The sequence below is a fragment of the Artibeus jamaicensis genome, unplaced genomic scaffold (assembly GCF_021234435.1).
Source record: "Artibeus jamaicensis isolate MK-2021 breed Jamaican fruit bat unplaced genomic scaffold, CSHL_Jam_final contig_240, whole genome shotgun sequence".
In the NCBI taxonomy this organism is placed as follows: Eukaryota; Metazoa; Chordata; class Mammalia; order Chiroptera; family Phyllostomidae; genus Artibeus; species Artibeus jamaicensis.
In genome coordinates, this window is record NW_026521506.1 from 13,761,650 (window position 1) to 13,782,035 (window position 20,386).

Below are 20,386 nucleotides of genomic sequence, written 5' to 3' on the forward strand. Positions count from 1 at the left end.
ATTTTGCTAACACAAAAGGCAAAGTAGAATTTTGTACAGCACCATCTACACCTATTTTTATTGATTTTATAATCACAAATGATAAATTTTATCTCATGTATAAACTATGAGATTTCTAATATTCAGGGACTAAAGTTAAAAGATGCAAGTTGATTCTTAGGTCCTAAATACTATTTTTGAAGGAAAATATAAATCTAAGACTCACAATATGTGTTTTCTTAAGGTAGAAAGTGGGTGAAGTGTTTGAAAGAAAAATAATTTACAAGTGACTCTGTAAAACACAAAACCTTCACATGCTATTAACTGAGGCTTTGGAAAAGTCTGTTCTCCTAACATAGTTTTTATCCTACCTCATATTGTGAACTCTTACATTTTTAAAATACTCAACTTGCCTTTATTATTTTTTGGAGCGGGGGGAGAGGGGGCTGCCAGCTGGTTAGAAGCCAAGAGTTATCCAGTCAGACCTGATGGAAAAATCTATGTTTTGTTTATTTCATAGTTCAAGTTCAAAAGCAAGAGACAATTTAAATAATAAAAGAGTAACAGAAAAGATGCAAAGAAAGAAAACAAATCAGTAAGAGTCCAGAAGAACCTTCAAGAATATTTAATTCGGAAAATGTTATTGGTTTAGAGGACCTGACTGAAAGAAAACAGCTGGGTAGAGTTCAAGATTTTAAATTAAAAACAATCTAACAAGGTCTATTGGGATAACTCTTTGAGCCACATTTTGGAGACCAGATTCATTTCTACCAAGTAAAAGTAATAGCAGTCTAAGCTAAAAAGGAAATTCCTCACAACTGAGGTAGTTACTAAGTATCAGCACATTTTCCAAGTTCTCACAAGGCAGTTTAGCTATTTACAATCCATTTCTCCTCATACATAAATGGAGTGCCTTTTTAATTCCATGTCTTCTGTGATTTGTTTTTAAAAAACCACTTATACACACCAGCCAGAATATGCCTATTTTATTAATAACATCATGCTTTAATAAATAACTGGCTACTTCTAATAAAATTAAGCCTCTGTTTACAAGAGCCCCCAATATTCCATTTTGACCATTCTGCAGAATTTGGTGTAAAAAGTTGACTGAAATGTAGACCCTGAGCTATCAAGTAATTATGTTTCAATATAAAAATAGAGAATTACTCTTACAACCAAAGATTGAACAATAACACAAACAACCTCTCTGTGGGTTTTAATTTCTGTAGAAATGATTGGGATCTTAATGGTTGTCTAAAGCAGAAAGAGACTTGCAGAATTTTCTTCTTTCTGAAGACTTTTGGAAACTCCTTTTAAAGTGATTTGTCACATTCTTATAGTTTTATAAACTGTCATTTGGTAAGGGCACAAGGAAAAGTTTCCTAAGGGAACAAGGCAGTTGTTAGTCTTTCACCTGGGACAAAAGATGCAGTCTTTGCCAGTTCACCCATGTGGGTAAGGGTCACTGCTAAGATGTTCTCTTCTCAGCTCTACCTGCTCCCACCCCCCCAAAATGAAAAAAATTTGGACACCCAGATCTCCCTCAAGTGGGCTTCTTGGTTGATAGGGTAACACACAGCTATGAACCACTGAAAGCGTTTTACCTTTCTGATCAGAGCGGGCTGAGCAAGAAAAAGACTCAAATAAGACAACCTTAGAATTTCTCTTAAAAAACTGGGATGGCAAAATGAATATTAATACAAATGCACAGACAAAAAAGTTTGCTCAAGTGTTAATGCAATTCCCTGAGCATTGGCTGTACCCGCCCCAATTCTAACTAGCCTCCAGGCAGCTCCTCTGCATGGCTGGGTTTGAAATCTCATATGCTGTGATAATGGGGACCAAATGAGATATGGTTGGTCATTTATTTCTGACACTGGGATATCAATTCAGAGAGGGTCAGGTGTGGACATAAAGACCAGCACACAGTAGCTTGCTAACTTGCCTGGATAAAGACAAAACAAAGAAACAAACAAACCCCACCTGTAAACAAAGTATGAACATGTGGCAACTGGGACGTCCTGTACGCCTTTAGATATTTCTAGGGAAAATGCATCAAGAATTTTCTGAATGGGTCACACTTTAAGCAGGTTCAAGAAATGAACCTATGTGATGTTCATTTATATAATTCAACTCAACTAAAATGGGTAGTCTGCAGTCTCTTCCAGTCACCAGCTAGCAATGAAATATAACATCCTCCTTGTGTTGATGCTTAAAGACAACCTGAGAAGTGGATTAAGAAACCCCCTTGTGCCTTCACATTCTGTCCTAACTCAATTATAAAAAAGCAAATCACCTCCTCTCCAGATAAGGCAACTAAAACAACAGGGATAATGTAAATTTTACTGCTTGTTGGGTTTTTTAAATAAGATAACATGATAAATAAACCTGCTTCTGTACAGCTATTTAATATTTCAGAAATACGTACATGTTACATGCCAAGAAAGAACCCTGGTTTTTTTTGTAAGAAATAAAGTGAGATCACTAATGAAGGGAAAAAAACCCACAAACAAAAACAAACAATAAAGAAAAACAAGAGTGATAAAATCACAAATGCACAACTAACTACAGTTCTGTACCTATACCACTAGCCATGTTTAACAAGATTCTAGGGAAGCAGGAACTTACTTTACATATAAGCTCCTTTTTCCCACAAAACTGAATGAAAAAACAAGGTCAGAATTTTTTAAACCAGTGGCCACATAGTAAAAACTGTACATTGTTGTCCATTCATTTGAAAAGCAAAGTCACTAGGATGGTATAAAAGTGATAGCCGGTGCCTTTTAACTTTCTGATGATGAACACATTTTCTGTAAGATTGAGAATTATCTCCACTCTCTCTGCATAACCAGAAACAAGATGCAGGAGACAGTGAGGAGGTAGGGCTGGGCCCCAATATGGGCACCAGCTCGGCTGGCTTTGCCATTGGCATTCTTCCCAGAGTGGTCAGTTGCGTTATACTCAAGCTCCGAAGGGCACTGCTGATACTCACATCCACTTCCACTTCCTTCTCCACTGTTTTCATCAGCTATTTAAAAAACAAAAACGGAATAGAGATTTCATTCCACTTGTTCTCATCACAAGGTGTACAAGAAAAATCGGTACTTTACAACCGCAAATGCTTACTGATATCAAAGAAGTCCACATCGTTCCCACTGTAAGCATTCTTCATTTTACTGGTCATAACCCGAAGAGCCATGATTTGACGAAGGATCACCATGTCCTGTTTACTGGTGTCAACCTGGACCTCCGGATTACTGATCTGGTTGGCTAATCCATTTCCTGTCACTGCAAATAGGTACCTGAGATAAGAAATAATGACTCCAGTGAGATTATTAGTAAAACGAAAGTTACAGAAGATCAAAGATTTCTTCCTAGATTCTAGCACATGCACTGAGTACAATGAACTTTCATTTCTAAATAAACTCAAATTTCTCCTTTTCCTGGGTATCCATCTTTTTTTTCCCCATTTGACTAGGACCTTTCTGAAAGCTACCCATTTGGCAGAGGTTGGTGAGTCAGAGTAAACTGCTGATAGAGTGGGTACTTATTTCAGTTATGGAGTGTGTAGGGGAGGAACACAGGGCACCATCAAGTAGGAGAATGGATCTGGTGCTTTATAGGACAAGCCAATGGGTGAAGAACCACAGGTGTTTGTTAAATGGTTTTTTAAACAGCACTATTCGAACAGTCTGTTCCCTGGCTGCAGCCCTAATGCTGGAATATGACTAGTATTACAGACTTTTGACCCAGTACAAGTAGCTGGGTATCTTCTCAATACTTCAATGGTAAAGCCCATTCCTAAGAAAATCTAGAAGCCTGCCATGTTGTTGCTACCTACTTTGAATCGCTTCTCAAATAACAATAGAGAAAAACACTCTCTAAAGGTTACCCAGGCATCTAGGAAGAGAGAGACTGTAAATCTATGGACTGGAGGATAACCTGCTTTTGCGTTTTCCATTCCAGCAGTCATCTTCATTGCCGTTTCCTGCAGCCATCCTCTCATCATTGCAAATGCTGCTAGGGAGAGAGGACCAGAACTTTTTGGCCTGTTTCAGTTTCTCCTTGACATCAGTAACCTAATTAGGGGAAGCAGGAGAGATACCTCTGTAAACCAACACCAAAGTACCTTACAGATGTGCCTTTGATCATTTCTTAAGCATCTCCAGAACAATATGCAATTCATTTCCAACTTTAGTCACTAGAGAAAACTAAAGATCAAATGTACATTTAGAACTATAAAATTACTCAAATTAATAGCTGAAATATTCTGAAGGTGTTTCCTTGACCCACTGCCCACTCTACCTCTTCACTGTAACTACCACTTGAGGCTCACCAGGTTCCATACCCTGTGGATACAATACGACACGGTCTCTCCTCACAATCCATTTACACTCAGGATCCAGCTTATATGTTGTCCACTCTGTCAAACTTGTCTTACACTGTCCTCCCTTCCCCTTGTCTATGTTCCTCCCTACTGCTATATTTGAAGCATACTGCTGTGTATAAAGCAGTTTGCTTACATTTCCTTATCCTTCTCCCATCCTCTCATTTACTATTTATCATCTTCGTTAATAAGCTGGATTGTCTGCATGTCCCTCTTTGCTGGGGCTTTTTCAGAACAAGGACCTGTCTTATTCCTCAAAGCAACCCTGTAACTAGCACAGCTATGGGCTCATAGCAGATGCTTAGTAAATACATGGTAAAATAGCAGGTGGGTTTGAGGCAAGACTTATTGCATCACATTTCCTCAAATACGTATGAACTTTCTGAGGTAGAAAATTGAGAGGCAGATTTACCAACACTCACATTCAATGAGCTTGAAAAATTTTACCTGGAAGATCCACACTTGTAAATCCTCTAACTAAAACCACATTTTGAGCAAATGTTTTCTGTGTTTTTGTCATTACATGGCCATTCCTAACAGCATGCTTACCAGTTGGTCCAAACTAGTGCCAGCTGCTGTGGTTGGACGTTCCTCGGGGTGATATGGTCTGAACCGAGCATTGAAGGCAGTTTCCGAGATGGAACGGGAAATTCGTCCACCTGGGAGGGGCTTGGGTGGTCCACATCCCTGGAAAACCTGCATTAGAGCAAGTACAATCATATTAGGGAAGTCACATCGAAAGCTGTGGGGGTCTGAATTTCTCCTTTCCAGTATCCTGTCCTCTTTACCTTCTGAGACACTTGCACACTATTGTCCTGCATGTTCATAATAGCATCGGAAATCTTCACATCAATGGGGTCCATGACTGATTCAATGTTGAAAGGGCCCTCTAGCCTCTCTGCCACCATCAGCATAGCATCTAACATGAGGTTTGGGGAAGAATAATGCAGCATAAAAAGTAAATCATTAATTCATCCTTAGGTAATCAGGCTGATCATTTTACTGTTATTGTTTGTTGTAGAAGTAAAGGAAAGGCATGCATCATAATTAATTCATGCATTTATATCTATTTCTATTTACATCAAACTGCACTGAGTCATTATGTATCGCCAACTCTCCAAGGTGTACCGTGGCAAGATGAATGCTTCATTCTACAGCAAGGAAACCCAATCAAGAATCTAATATTATACTGATGAGTCATTCCTTCATGTGTCAGTGGCTGTCACTGTAAGGTTCTGAGCTAGCTCCCAGCAGACAAACCTAAAGCTGGAGGCAGAATAACATGGTAGTTCTCCCAGAGACTGTCTAGGATCTTTTCATTTTAGATTCCATTTACAAGAGGCAAAAATATACATCGGTTAAAACCCTGGCATACCAACTTTTACTTTTTTTTTTTTTTCACGAAACTCTTCCAGATGACTGAGTGCACAGAAAACACAAATAGAAGCATTCCTGTGAATTCTAATGACTTTAAATGAAAGTTTTGAAAACTGCAATTTTTGGAATAAGAAAAACTTCCCATTTCAAATATAATTTGAATTAAATTATATTTGATTTGTTTAAAAGCAAAAGATGTTCCTCTCTGGGTGAAAAGACAGCACAAGGGATCCACACAAACCATGTAGTCACAGTGCATTTTCATGGCTTACTCTGTAAGTCACTTTTACATAACAGAGGAATCTGGAATCTTTTAGTTAGTACACATTGAATCTCTTAAAATACACTCTACCCATTTTCTTATCATTCATGTTTGTTAGGATTATAAGATTTAGTATTTTGGCCTCATAGATATTTCACAAAATTAGAAAAAAACTGGAAATGTAATCTCTCCCCTTTTTTCTTTACTGTTTAAAGTATGACAGGAAAAGGATAGTTAGGCCCATATTATCCACAGCCTTCAGGTAGTCTGAGGACAGCTGCTGGAAAAAAAGGCTAATTTCCAGAACATTGTGTGTGTACTCAAACAACACTGCAAGACATGGCTGAACTTCTACACCTAAGCTTTCCAGTGAAAATGAGTTTCAACATCAGCATATCAATGAAACCAAATGTGGTCATCAACCTTTCACCTTCAACCTGGAACAAACCGTAGCACAGCATTTTAAAGCGCAGGGTCATTTCTCTGAACTACAATTCCAATGTCACAAACCACAAATAGATTTCCGTGAAATGCATTTTTTTTACAAGTAATAACAAATGAAGTTTCAAATTATATTGTGGTAAGCACCAATAAAGTGATGCTTCCAACCTCTAAGTAAAGGCTGCCAGCATGAATATACCATTGTACTAGAGGAGAGAAAAAATGCTTTTGATGTGCTAGCAAAAGCAGACTTTTGTAAACAAGTGGAGCACAACTTCACTGTGTTCATCATTGTCAAAGCAGCAGGGCTGCCATGTACAGAAAGCACATTCCTTCATAGCCGAGAAGTCAGCCCTTGCTCCAAATAAAAGTATTATGAATAAACAGATAATAAACATCCAAAAAATGCAGAATTTAAACAACAGAAAACAGCACATTTTGTAACTACTTATTCCCCTAGTGTTGACGAAAAAGCCAGATCACTAATGTGTTTGTGAAAGACTGAAAGGAAACATAAACCCCAATTCACTGGCTGTTTGGCGTCTTTGTAAACTCTGAGCTGGCTGGCATACACAAGGGCCTGGGAATGTAGAGTGAAGCTGGGCCTTTGTTGGGGCCGGTGCTATGGTGTTGTGTGCTGCATGGCTGAAGAATGCGAATGAGGGCGCATTCTGCATGTGGCCTGCAGCCCAGGAGCCAAAGCTGCCCCTAACCCCTAGGGAAAAGTCATGATTGGCTTATCAGCTGGGCTCTTCCTTACAGCAGCCAGCCCTGATCAGAATCGCCAAGAAAAGTCCAAAGGCAGTTGGTTTGGAGTTTTGGTTTTATTCTGGTGGATCTAGACCACAAGATGTAATTTGACTGCATCCTGCCAGGAACTGGCTGGTGTCTTCACCGGCAATCCCAATACCCTAACACTAAATTCCTGCTGGCAACAACATGTGACATTATTAAGGCTGGCTATAAGTCCAACAATTTTAGTACTACTATAGTATGTGACAGAGAACAAGTGGCACTTAAGCGTAGCTTATGACTCTCCAGAAATTGGTTTTTTGGTTGGGGGTAGGGTGGGCAGGGAGTATATTCAAACTAAAGGTTTCATAGAAACGACTACAAAACCAAGCCCAAGGTGTTTCAAATATTTGGATCCACCTTGATAAAGGCTGATGATACTTGAATATATGCAGTTAAAGAGAGGAAAGGGAGGGCATAGCAACCAGAAGGCAGATTTGAAAAACTCATCCTTAAGTCTCCGAAAGCATCTAGTTCAACAGCAGGATTTCAGGGCTCAGGATCTCAGCACTGCTCCCCCCAGCTCCCCAAGCAATGAGGCCCTCCCTTCTCAAAAGGGAAGGTGATTCCTTCTGCACTGTGCCACTGGTAATCAGAAACCCACATCTTCAGCCTCATGACAGGACTAAAGAATGAAAGGCAGTTTCCTGACTTAACCCCAAGATCTGATTTAAAGAACTGGGGGGAACCTTTGACCATTCATTAATTGCTACCACTTAAAGAGGAAAAAAAATTCTTCGCAAAAAAACCCAACAACTTATAGCAGCACACATAACAGAGGTATGTAAATTGGGACTGATTTCTGCAATCACAGAGCAAATTAATTAGAGCATTATGAAAATTCATGAAAAGCACTGGAAAGTAACAATGTCTATTATTCCTGGCCTTTGATAATCAGGTTTTTAAAAATAAAGAGTAAAATACCCATTAAACATCAAGTTTAGATACAATTATATACCTCAACCCTCCAAAAAGTATCATTTAAAATAACCAAGGAAAACTGATTCAGAAATCCTATCAATTTTCACTTGTTTTAATTTTTTCTTCAAAAATAACAAATGTAATTTTTAAAACACACACTAAGAACAGCAGCAGCAATTTAAGTCCTCCTTGTTTTAGGGTACCTTGTTGAAAACAATTATCAAGCAAGCCGGGCATGACTTTCATTTGATGAGGGTAGACCTGTATAATCTTGGGGAAAATATGTGAACTTTTATTTGGCCAGAATATTAGAATACCAGAACAACACAAGAGGCACTCCACTCTGCACCTTATTCCTGATGTGTCTGTAGAAAAGTTAGCAAGCAACACTAGATCACTATCACCATACATTTTTTGGTACCATGTGGTACATTCTACTCCTTTGCCCAGAGAACTAGTACAATAGAAGTTGTAGGGTGAAGTGAAAAGGCTAAGCAACTTGAAAAAATAAATTTAGCAAAATAAATTGCAAACTTGACATTTGGGTGTGGGGTGAGAGTGGGATTAAAAAAAGGAAAAGAAAAAAATCAACTTTAGATCTGCAAATGCCATGGGCTTTTATTTCCATGGGAAATATTTTAAAGCAACACTCTCTCCCATGGCTTCATTCTGGGCATGATGTGCCATTTATCCGTGTGTGTCTTTGCTGGTCTTATGCCTTCCCTTTCATGGGATTCTGCTTTTCTGTGTGTAAAAGATTTTTTTCAGGTCTTCTAGCTTTGAGCTATTTAGGTTACAATTGTGCTGAAGTGCTTAATATTCACATCTTTTTTTTTCTTGTCTCAGTGTTCTTAAGAATCTGTTGGAGCCAATTTATTGATGCACTTTCAAACAGAGTTAATATGGTAATTAGTTCTCACGCAGACTAAAAAGGCATTCCCCACCGCCAATTCCCCCAACCAAAAAAAAAACCTAGCAAATTGCATACATGTTCCCATGATGTGGACAAAAATAGGTACTTATAAAGACACTCAAAATCTGCAATTACCCAAATGTGGCTGGGGGATGAGGGAAAATCTGTGTTAGTTTGTGTGAGTTGTTAGTGTGTGTGTGTGGTCTCATTAGACCCTCGGCATGAGGAGCTTAGGCACTGATGGTTCAGGATTTAACATATGTGTTAGAAAGGCATCAAGGGACTTGATGACTGGACATTAAATCATCCTTAATATGTCCTTCCTTACAAATCATAATTAACCCTCTCAGAAACTGGCCCCTTAACTTACATTGCTGTCTGAGTTCCAGTGATGGTTTTGTAGGTTTTAAGTATATGCGAGAATATTTACCTCTAAAATGATCACAGGACAAAAAGTTTTTCCATTCTCACCAGATCCACCAGTTATTATTAATCCTCCACAGAAAGAGAACCCCTGAATGTCTACAGTCAGATTTCGCCTCATGCAACTATCCCATGGGCATTTGGCCAGTGTGCAGAACATCTGGGTGCAGTGTAACAGATATAACAGTTTAAAAGCCACTTCCAGAGTACAGTAATAATTGTACACCAGCATTTACCATACATAGATGCAAGCCTATGATGCATAACCAGATCTGACCTTTGGGGGGACATGTCAAAAAGTCACTTTTTCGTTATTAAAACTTGGTAGTCACTGTGTCTAATGTTTTTAGAAATGCCACTGTAGATTAAGAGAATGCTTCCTTGTAGAATGGTATGAACTTTGAGTACACTTAGAACACTGGCAAACATTAAATACCAAACAAAAATATCATACCTGACAATTACAATATTCCTTCTGGCAGGAAGCTGAGCTATTGTCAGTGATACAAATACATTAATCGCTTGCTCACCTATGAAATTGTTCCACTCAACATCAAGATCTCCTTGGTTGGCCAAACAGCCTCTCATGATGTTCGAGCAGTAGTTGTAACATGGCTTCACAGTCACTAGACCCTGGCAGTGGGAGCAGTAAATCATCTTCAACAAGGCGTGGGTACACTGGGCTGTGGGATTTACCTAATTAGGGACAAGAAAGAGACAGTGTTGGGGGCAAAGATAGACACAGAAATTGCAAGTCTATCAATCTGACCTTGAAGGCTTAGTCATGAATTTCAGTAAAGAATGCATTGTGATGGATCATTTAGCAGGCCTGGCCTGCTTCCTGAAGAGGTGAAATAGAGCAAGATTAGATTAAAAAAGATGTGTGGTGGGAAGGGGGGTTAAGGATGAATGTTGTATTACCTTAAATAACCAAGCTCCATGGATCTCCCACCCTGTAAACTCTCATTCCTCTTCCGTGTCTTTAAATCACTGTCTCTCTCTCACATACACACTCACTCTTATGTTGAATGACTCAATTGTTTCAAAGTCCTACAAATAATTTCCCAGGATCATCCATGAAACAAAGTAGTAGAGGCTACCTTTACCTGCCCTCCATGTGCGGTAAGCGCATCATCACTATGTTTGCCTTGCCAGATTGAAACACAACTGCATCTTTCTTTAAAAGAAAACAACACTGAGTACGGACTGTCTTTGAAACTTAACACCCCCCCCATCAAGGTTTAGAAAGGTATTTAGTATGTACTCCATTCTATGCCTACAGCTGTGCAGGAGGCAAAATTAATGTATTCTATAGGGAAGAATATGAATAAATTTAAATTTGGGGTTATGTGAGGGCCTTCCAAGGCTTGGGAGCAGTAAAGCACGGAGTCCTCAGGGAACACCTGATGAAAGACATGGGAGTTCAGTTAAATTTCGAAGAAGGGGTTGGATTTAAGTAATGCAGAAGAACACCCAGTTAGAATTAAATGAACAAGAGCTGCAAGAGAATGTATCAAATACACTGTGGCATCTTAGAATGGGGTTGAGGAATTGTGGGAAATAAGGATGGCTGCATAGGAAGGAGTGAGTGCATGGACAGAATTAAAGGGGCTTCAACACTAAGCAGAAACGAGAGAACACATGACAGGGTTACTAAAAGTTCATGAACAAGAAAGCGACTCGAGTAAAAACAATACTAAACTACATCCTCTGCAGAGAAATGCAACTTAGCTTCATCTTCCTACTTCCATAAAGTAAAATTGTCTTGGATATAGAATTGCTGATATTCATCCTGTTATTCATTTCCATCAGTGCTTAGAAAGGACTATGACTAGGTGTCACACAGGGACAGCTAACCAAGTGTTCTGATCTTCTCATCCTCTGTGCTCCACCCTCCTCTTTTGGAGTCAGTATCAGAGCATTAGTACATTCTTCTCTATCACTACCAGCCAGCTCTGCAAACAGACTTTTGAAAGCAGATACCACTGCAAGGGAACAGAAGTGGAGATACAGGGCAGTCCAGCAGTGCACTTCACCTGCTCTGGTTGTGGTGCTGGATATCACTTATCAACAGTGCCCTGAGGAACAGGAGCAGGGTGCCTAGTACTGTGGGGAGAAAAACTTAAACCCTACTAGGCTCCTATGTGACACACACACAAACTCCCTCTTATCTCAAACAGAACTCTAGCCTAAAAGGGGGGAAGAAAACACACAAGATGGTAACAATACACAATAAAGTCGACATTCCCTATGAATAAGTAGGATTTTCTCAGAATTTTAACCAGTACCAAATGTTTTCCTAGGCACTAAATTAGTCCTTGTGACTACATATTACTGTACAGTAATATCTTGGCTAACCAGTATCCTGGAGGAATGGCCATACTAGAGAGACAGATTTTCAAGATTGCTAGGAGTTCATTCCTTTACATAACTCACATATAGTTAGGACTTTGATTCCTATCCACTCCCTCATTTTACAGATGAGCAAAAAGGCATGGAAAGAAGAGGAGGCTGAAGTATCACAGGATCATACAGTTGGAAGGGGCCTCAGAGTTCACTGGGTACATATCTCACATTTAAGGGATAAGAAAACCAAAGCCAAAGAGATTAATCAACTTGCTGACAGCCACTCCGATACATTTGATTCCAGCACTGCATACCCTGTGAAACCTTTGTGATGAGATTTCTCACATGGATGTTGCCCTGTCTTCTTAAACAGAATATATGAAACTATACTAGTAGGCATCAGTTTCCTTCTTTACTTCAGTTAGGATCCACACTGGTAAGGCTGCTAAATGGCTGGATTTTAGAGACGTAAAGAGTTACTAAGTAAATGCCTATGAAAAATCATACAATAGCACATGGCAGTTGTTGAATAATATGTGTAAGAGGAAACAACACCATACTAAGAAGAAATGTAGAAGGCAAAAGTGTCAACAAGTAGTTATTGAGCAACTGCTATTTGCCAGGGATTATTCTGGAATGTATTTGTGATTAGTTAACAAGGCAAGTGGGAATTTCCATTTTAGCATATGGAATCTGTCCTAGAAAACATGAAGGAATTCCAAAATACTATAGGCCTTTACAAAATAAGTGAAAATTAAAAATTCAATACTTACATTTGAAAAATTTTTTTCAATTAAGTTCTCTCCCATTCTTTTACTTTTTTAGTTCTAGGAAGTGGTCCACTGTATTCTTGTAAATCTAAATTACTTGTGCAGATCTTGTAGTACCCTGTCCTAAAATAGGTTGATGGCTCAAGATTTAAAAACAGAGACCACACTAAAAGACACAGTAGACTTTTATTAACTAAAGATTATGAAGCTGGATTTGGCAGAGGTTTTCCATTTCATTCTGCTTTGCACATGATTTGTTGTATAACTCCTAAAATGATCACAGGGAACTCAGCTCTAACATTCTATAGAAACACTAAATAATACCAGAACTGAGAAGAGAAATGGGGAAGTTATAAGAAAGCTGGGACAAGAAAAAGACATATGAAATGCCAAAGTTGGGGAAAATCTGCCTCTTGTCTCACAAGCACTATGAGAAGAGAAATGGGGAAGTTATAAGAAAGCTGGGACAAGAAAAAGACATATGAAATGCCAAAGTTGGGGAAAATCTGCCTCTTGTCTCACAAGCACTAATCAGACCACCATGCAGTATTTTACATGGAGGGAATTCAGAACCTGGGAAATTAACCCCTCATGTGGGATGAGGCACTAGTATAAGAGATGAGTTATAAAGCAGTCACAAAGCCCAGGGAAAAAGCCATTAATGCAACCACTCCTCAGGCCCTGGGTCTGCACTCCTCCCAACCTACCCAAGCTCAGGATGGTATACTTACAGTGCCAAAGACCAGCTCTACATTCTGACTCTCGACTACCCCAGTGACTAAACATAATGTTGCCTATACTTTGTTCTTGGTAAGAAGCAATACATGGAAGTAGTTTTATTCCAGAACACCAAAGACCAAGTGGTAGATCATGTCATATGGGGATTCACAAAAGGGTAACCATACACCAAGGCCTTACCATAATCCTCAGTTATGTACTGATTCTCTATGGCATGGCATGCCATTGAAAATAATCAATGATTGTTCCCTTGGGTCACAGCTCTTGACCAGCATTTCATATATTTTCCTCTTGTTTTGAAGGGTCAGTTGAACCCAGATATCAGAGACCTCCAGACCCTTGGGGCTCAGGTAGGAGTCAGGTAAGGCTCTGATTGCTTTTATAAAAGTCACATTTTTCAGACCTCTCAGAGATTGAATAATTTCTCAAAATGATATTGAGAAGGAACAGGAAAAAGGAAACCTGTATACTCCTCCCTTCCCCACTTTTAAACTACAAACACAAAGAATGAATTAATGTTCCCAGAAAGAAAATGCTTCTGTAATTCCTATGGTTTTATGATCATGAAAGTCTTGATGTCAAGATTCAAAAGAAAAATATTCTGTTCTTTGTCACAATAACTTGTGTACTGATAACTTTAATTGGACTTTATTCGTTTATATTATATACTTAGAATAGTTATATGCACTAGGCTGTGTTCTAAATGCTTTACATGTTTTAAGTCATATAAAGCCTTAAAAATCATATGAAATGAGTTTATCATTTAATTTCACAGATGAGGAACCAAAGGCCCACAGAGAGTAAGGTGCTCACACCAAATCTTCCAATAAATGACCAAGACTTGAACCCAGGCAGTTTGGTTCTAGCACAGGTACACTGGACTCCCTTGATGGTTATCTGAATGGTCTCTTGTCAGTGATAGACTATAGGAACCTTGGGGGAAGCACATGGAGCCAGTCCTTCTCCATAGCTACAAAACCTAGTACAGGGTATCCACATACAGTGAAGTGAACATGGAGCTATGAGGCTGAATGTTTTCTAGGAAGAATCTGTGGTTATCAAATTTATTGACCAAATGAATCAGTCTTTATGTTGGAGAGTGAGTTAGGATGCAACTGTTCTATGTAAAACTATATTGACTGGCTACTTTGATGAGAATATATATTGTTTAATAACAAACAATAACAACTTATTCAGCCAATGCTTTGTCCTTCAAAAAATTCAACATGCTACAGGGGTGATAAAAACATGAATACAAACGTACATAGAAATATATACACAAATACACACCTAGATATAGATATATCACATCACTCACCAACACCCGCTCACAGAGAAGTCAAAGGCTCAAGTGAATACTGCTCAACATGGAAAGATTTCACTTGAACAAAACAGAGAATAACATGTGACCAAATTTTTAACATTTTGAAAGAATTCAGCTGAAATGTAGCATTTTGAATAATTCAGTGATTATCAATTTCTACTAGAAAGTAGAGAATTATTCATGCAAGAGAAATTTTTTGACATTATCATCTAAGAATGAGGTAGTTTGATTTGTTTACTTTTCCAGAGGCAGTATAATAGAAAGAGATCATTATGTGGATTCAGTACTTGTATACTAACAAAATCGATGTGTTATTGACCTATAAATCACAATACTATCAGTAGCTAATTTTCAGGCCTTATAAAATCCATCAAGACTTACCCAGCTCTTTCTAAATGTGAAGATAACTCTAAGGAGGCACCTTAGAATTTAGATTTTAGGAGCCTATGTTTCATGATAAAGGTCAGTTGGGAAAAGCACCCTTATTTCCTTTTTAACTTTTAAAACTCTTGAAAATACTCATTCCTGCCCTGGCTGGCGGCTCAGTGGATTGCGTGCTGGCCTGAGAACAGAGAGGTTGCCAGTTTGATTCCCAGTCAGGGCACATGCCTGGGTTGCAGGCCAGGTTCCTCAGTAGGGGGCGCACAGGAGGCATTCACACTTTGATGTTTCTCTCTCTCCCTCCCTTCACCTCTCTAAAATAAATAAATAAACTCTTAAAAAAAACTTATCCCCGCCTTCCTCAGGATATATATTTAATATAACATATGCATAACACTTCCACTATAAAAAGCCTTTGCAGAAAAGTCCCTTTCTGTGCAAAGACTCTTCTAAATGCATTGAGACTTTCTACAAAATAATCTATATTTTCCAAATACCAAATTAAAAACTGCTGCAAGCATCCTAAAAAAAAAAAAGAACTCAAGCAGTACTCTTCATGAAACCTAGGTTTCATGCCAGTAATTTAAAATGAGCGTTAAGGTGCACTGTACAGTAATAGCAGTCAACATGCCACACTGAAGTTAAAAACACATTTCCTTTTAGTTTATTTCAGTTCCTAACATACATTCAATGCAACATTTTTGTCCTGCACAGCCAACAGTACCAAGCAAACAGAAAAGGTCTAGATTTTATCTGTTCCTTGGTAACATAAGCACCTAAAATAAAACAAACAGGAAATATTTCCCAAAATGATAATCAAAGAAAGAGATAGGGAACCCAAACATGTGGTGAGATGTGATGAGGTTTTTCAACAACTTCCTAACTAGGTTTGAAATCAATACACATGCAAAGAAAGGAGGAGCTGTTCCTATTTTCCCAATAACAGGATGTTAAAAGCATAACAAAATATACAGAGTAAACTAGAATTCATTAAAGAATGTCCATAGATACATTGTACTTAAAATTCAAAATGCACAAATACTTGAAAGTTTGTCTTGTTTTAAATTATTACACTCCCTTATGACCTAGAAGTCAAAGCATCACTGCATGGGCCCCCTTGTAGAGTGCTCTATTTGTTTTGAGAGTGTATGATCTCCATTTATTCAGTCCTTGACACTTTCTTTCCATACTCGTACCATCACCATTTCCAGCCCCACTATAGCAAGAGTCCCACCTTCCTCCTTCAATTCCAGTTCTTAGGTTGTGAATGAAAAAGAGTATTAATGGTTCAAGAAATGTCTACAATTTGCTTCCTAAAAACTTTTTACATTGAGCATTTATAAAAGTTGTATTTATAATGATTCAGAGAAGGGGCAACATCAATCATGTAGTACTGTTGTAGGTATTGGGTATTATAAATAGATAGAAATAAGAGTGGAGCAATGGAAATTGTTTTCAAGTCAGGACAGTCATTTAGACATCACAATGGTAAGGTAGCAACTTCTAATTATAGTCCCTATAGTTTGGGGAGGGCGTGTAGACATAGTCCCATTATGTCAGTGTTAATTGAAACCATGAAAATGCAACTGTCTCTGGCATAGGATCTGTTAATTTTCATGGTGCATGTAACCACTTGTGCATTTGTGAAAGACCACAAGAGACTTCACCCTTTCAGGCAAAACTGCTGCTACAAGCAGGTAAATAAAAATGTGTCATGAACCATGACAAGTAAAGATGGAATAAGTAATACAAAGATGTGTAGCACCAGGGTATTAGTGAACCATCTGTTATTAATTAATCTGACTTTTCTGTAGTTTGAATTGTAAAACTCAATGGAGTAAGCTGAAACCACTGGATGTTTTGGGCCCAGACAAGCTGAAGCAAGACAAGTATACTTTGACTAAGAAGTGACTTTCTCTTGAAGCTAGTTAACCTTGCTGGGGCTAAGGGCCTTTAAAAAGTTTAGTGGTAATGCAATTACATAATCAATAAAATATAGTTTTAAAAAACTACACAGAAAGAAATAATATATATTTAATGTCTAAGCATAAATGCCTGTATTTATGCTTTCAAAATAAGCATAATAAATTATCTTAAGGAAACAAAAAACAGCTTAGTGATAATCAGCCCTGGCCAAGTGGCTCAGTAGGTTGGAGTATTGTCCCATAAACTAAAACTAAAAGGTTGTGGATTTGATTTCCAGTCAGGGCATGTATGGGAGGCAACCAATCTCTCTCATCGCCCCCCCCACCCTCTCTCTAAAATGAATAAAAATATATCTTCTAGTGAAGACTTTTTAAAAAGCTTAGTGATTATCAAATCATTGTTCAATGTATGCCTGCAACCCTTGTTACAAAAGTGAGCTGGAAAAACAGGTCAGACACTCACAAAGAGAAAGTGGAGACATCTTTAAGTATCCAGTAACTAGCCCCAAGGCAGTGATGCTTTCATATTTGAAATTAAAGACCTCTTTATGTATGAAGTAGGGGAGGTGGCTCTCTTGAATTAGGAAATACATTCTCTACTCTGAAAGGTCTTTTTCAGATCCAAGGTAATTAATTCTATTAGACACCAAAAGAAGGAACATTCATCTCTTAGGATGCGCTAGTTTCACCTGCAAACTATTGTATGTTTGGGAAAGCAGTTGGCAGAAGTGGGAACTCATATGAAAAAAACACTGCTTCGGTACCCGAACTGGTAGACAAGCTTACATCTTTTACTAATCAAATGCATATTATTCAACATGTTCAATTTGAAATGTTTTTGAGAGCCGGATCATTTATTGGTTTCCCCATACCACTGTACCTCAAATTTTTTGAAAAAACCCTCACAGACAGACAACACGGTGATTACCAAAGGAGAAGGGAGGTGGTGGGGAGGTAGAAGAGGGTAATGGGGAGAAAAATGGTGATGGAAGGAGACTTGACTTGGGGTGGTAAACCAATCATATAATATACAAGTGATTTATTATAGACTTGTACACTTGAAATGTATATAATTTCATTAACCAATGTCACCCCACTAAATTCAATAGGAATTTTAAAATCTGTTTACTTCTATCACCATAAATTAAAAAACAAACAAATAAATAAATAAAGCAACCCCCCCAAATACAAAACAAAATCTGTTCAACTGCTAGGCATACTCCAAAAATTATCCCTGGGAAACAAACGGGAAATATGCTTCAAAGTTCTCCTTGCATGCTTCTTCTAAACAGAAATATATAGTTGACATGTTTTTACCCGATTTGTGTTTTAGCACCTTTAAAAACTGATGTAATTTCTGAGTGTCTTATTATTTTATAATTTGTTAAAAAGATTTTACTTGTGGGTGGGCTGGGATGGAGTAAAAGACAGAAAACTATACTTGAACAACAATTTAAAAAAAAAACCCAGACATAAAAAAAAATTTTTACTTACTTATTTTCAGAGAGGGAAGGAGCGAGAAAGAGAGGGAGAGAAACACTGATGTACAAGAGAAAAACAGTGATTGGTTGCTTCTCACACACCGCCAATGGGAGACCTGGCCCACAACCCAGGCATGTGCCCTGACCAGGAATTGAACCACCAATCTTTTGCTTTTGGGATGATGTCCAGCCAATTCAGCCATGTTGGTCAGAACTTATTATTGTATGATAGTATTGGAAGTTTTAGCCACAGCGATCAGGCAAGAAAAGGAAATAAAAGGCATCCAAATAAGAAAGGAGGAAGCAAAACTGTCACTGTTTGCAGATGACATGATAGTGTACATGGAAAATCCTATAGACTCTACCCAAAAACTGCTCGAACTAATGAAGGAATTTGGCAAAACAGCTGGTTACAAAGTCAATATCCAGAAATCAAAGGCATTTTTGTATACCAACAGTGAATCAGCAGAAGCAGGAATCAAGGAAAAAATCCCATTTGATATAGCAAAAAGAAAAATAAAATATATGGGAATAAACCTAACTAAGGAGGTAAAAAACCTGTATGCAGAAAACTACACAGCCCTGAAGAACGAAATCAAGGAAGACACAAACAAATGGAAACATATACCTTGTTCATGGATTGGAAGAATTAACATCATCAAAATGTCCATACTACCCAAAGCAATATACAGATTCAATGCAATACCTATTAAAATACCAATGGCATATTTCACAGACATAGAACAAACACTTTGAAAATTTATATGGAACCATAAACGACCCCGAATAGCAGCGGCACTTTTGAGAAAGAAGAACAAAGTAGGAGGGATCACAATACCTGATATCAAACTGTATTACAAGGCCACTGTAATCAAAACAGCCTGGTACTGGCATAAAAACAGGCACATAGACCAATGGAACAGAACAGAGAGCCCAGAAATCAACCCAACTCTCTACAGTCAATTAATATTTGACAAAGGGGGGCAGTAACATAAAATAGAGTAAAGATAGCCTCTTCAACAAATGGTGTTGGGAGAACTGGACAGCTACATGCAAAAAAATGAAACTTGAGCACAGACTTACACCATACACCAAAATAAATTCAAGGTGGATAAAAGACTTAAATGTAAGTCGTGACACCATTAAAGTCCTCCTAGAGGAGAACATCGGCAAAAAATTCTCAGATATTTCACGCAGCAACTTTTTTTACTAATATGTCCCCTGGAGCAAGGGACATAAAGGAAAGAATAAACAAATGGGATCTCATCAAAATAAAAAGCTTCTGCATGGCTAAAGAAAACAGTATTAAAATAAAAAGAGAAGCAACTGTTTGGGAAAACATATTTGCCAATGATACCTCAGACAAAGGTTTAATCTCCAAAATATACAAAGAACTTACACGACTCCACTCTAAGAAGACAACCAACCCAATTAAAAAATGGGAAAAGGACTTGAACAGACACTTCTCCAAGGAGGACATACAGAACATTCAGAGACACATGAAGAGATGCTCAATATCGTTAGCTATCAGAGAGATGCAAATTAAAACCACAATGAGATACCACTTTACACCAGTCAGGATGGCTATCATAAACAAAGCAACAAACAACAAATGTTGGAGAGGGTGTGGGGAAAAGGGGTCCTTAGGTCACTGTTGGTGGGATTGCAGACTGGTACAACCATTATGGAAAACAGTATGAAATTTTCTCAGAAAAATAAAAATCGACCTGCCTTTTGACCCAGCAATTCACTGCTAGGATTATATCCTAAGAATCCTAAAACATCAATATCAAAGAACCTATGCACCACAATGTTCATAGCAGCACAATTTACAGTAGCCAAGAGCTGGAAGCAACCTAGGTGCCCATCAGTAAATGAATGGATCAAAAAATTGGGGTACATATACACAATGGAATTCTATGCAGC

General features: G+C 38.2%; 1 protein-coding gene across 1 annotated transcript in view; it reads right to left on the reverse strand.

Annotated features, from left to right (window-relative positions):
• Positions 1–950: 950 nt before the first annotated feature.
• The window catches only part of GPC4 (glypican 4), a 120,059-nt gene continuing 100,623 nt past the window's right edge, over positions 951–20,386 (reverse strand). The window contains exons 4-9 of the mRNA XM_037146360.2: positions 10,026–10,191; positions 5,155–5,285; positions 4,916–5,062; positions 3,922–4,058; positions 3,106–3,281; positions 951–3,007 (exon numbers count right to left, since the gene is read on the reverse strand). Of these exons, the coding sequence (XP_037002255.2) occupies positions 2,805–3,007; positions 3,106–3,281; positions 3,922–4,058; positions 4,916–5,062; positions 5,155–5,285; positions 10,026–10,191 (960 nt within the window). The 3' untranslated portion in view covers positions 951–2,804. The remainder of the gene's footprint in view (positions 3,008–3,105; positions 3,282–3,921; positions 4,059–4,915; positions 5,063–5,154; positions 5,286–10,025; positions 10,192–20,386) is intronic.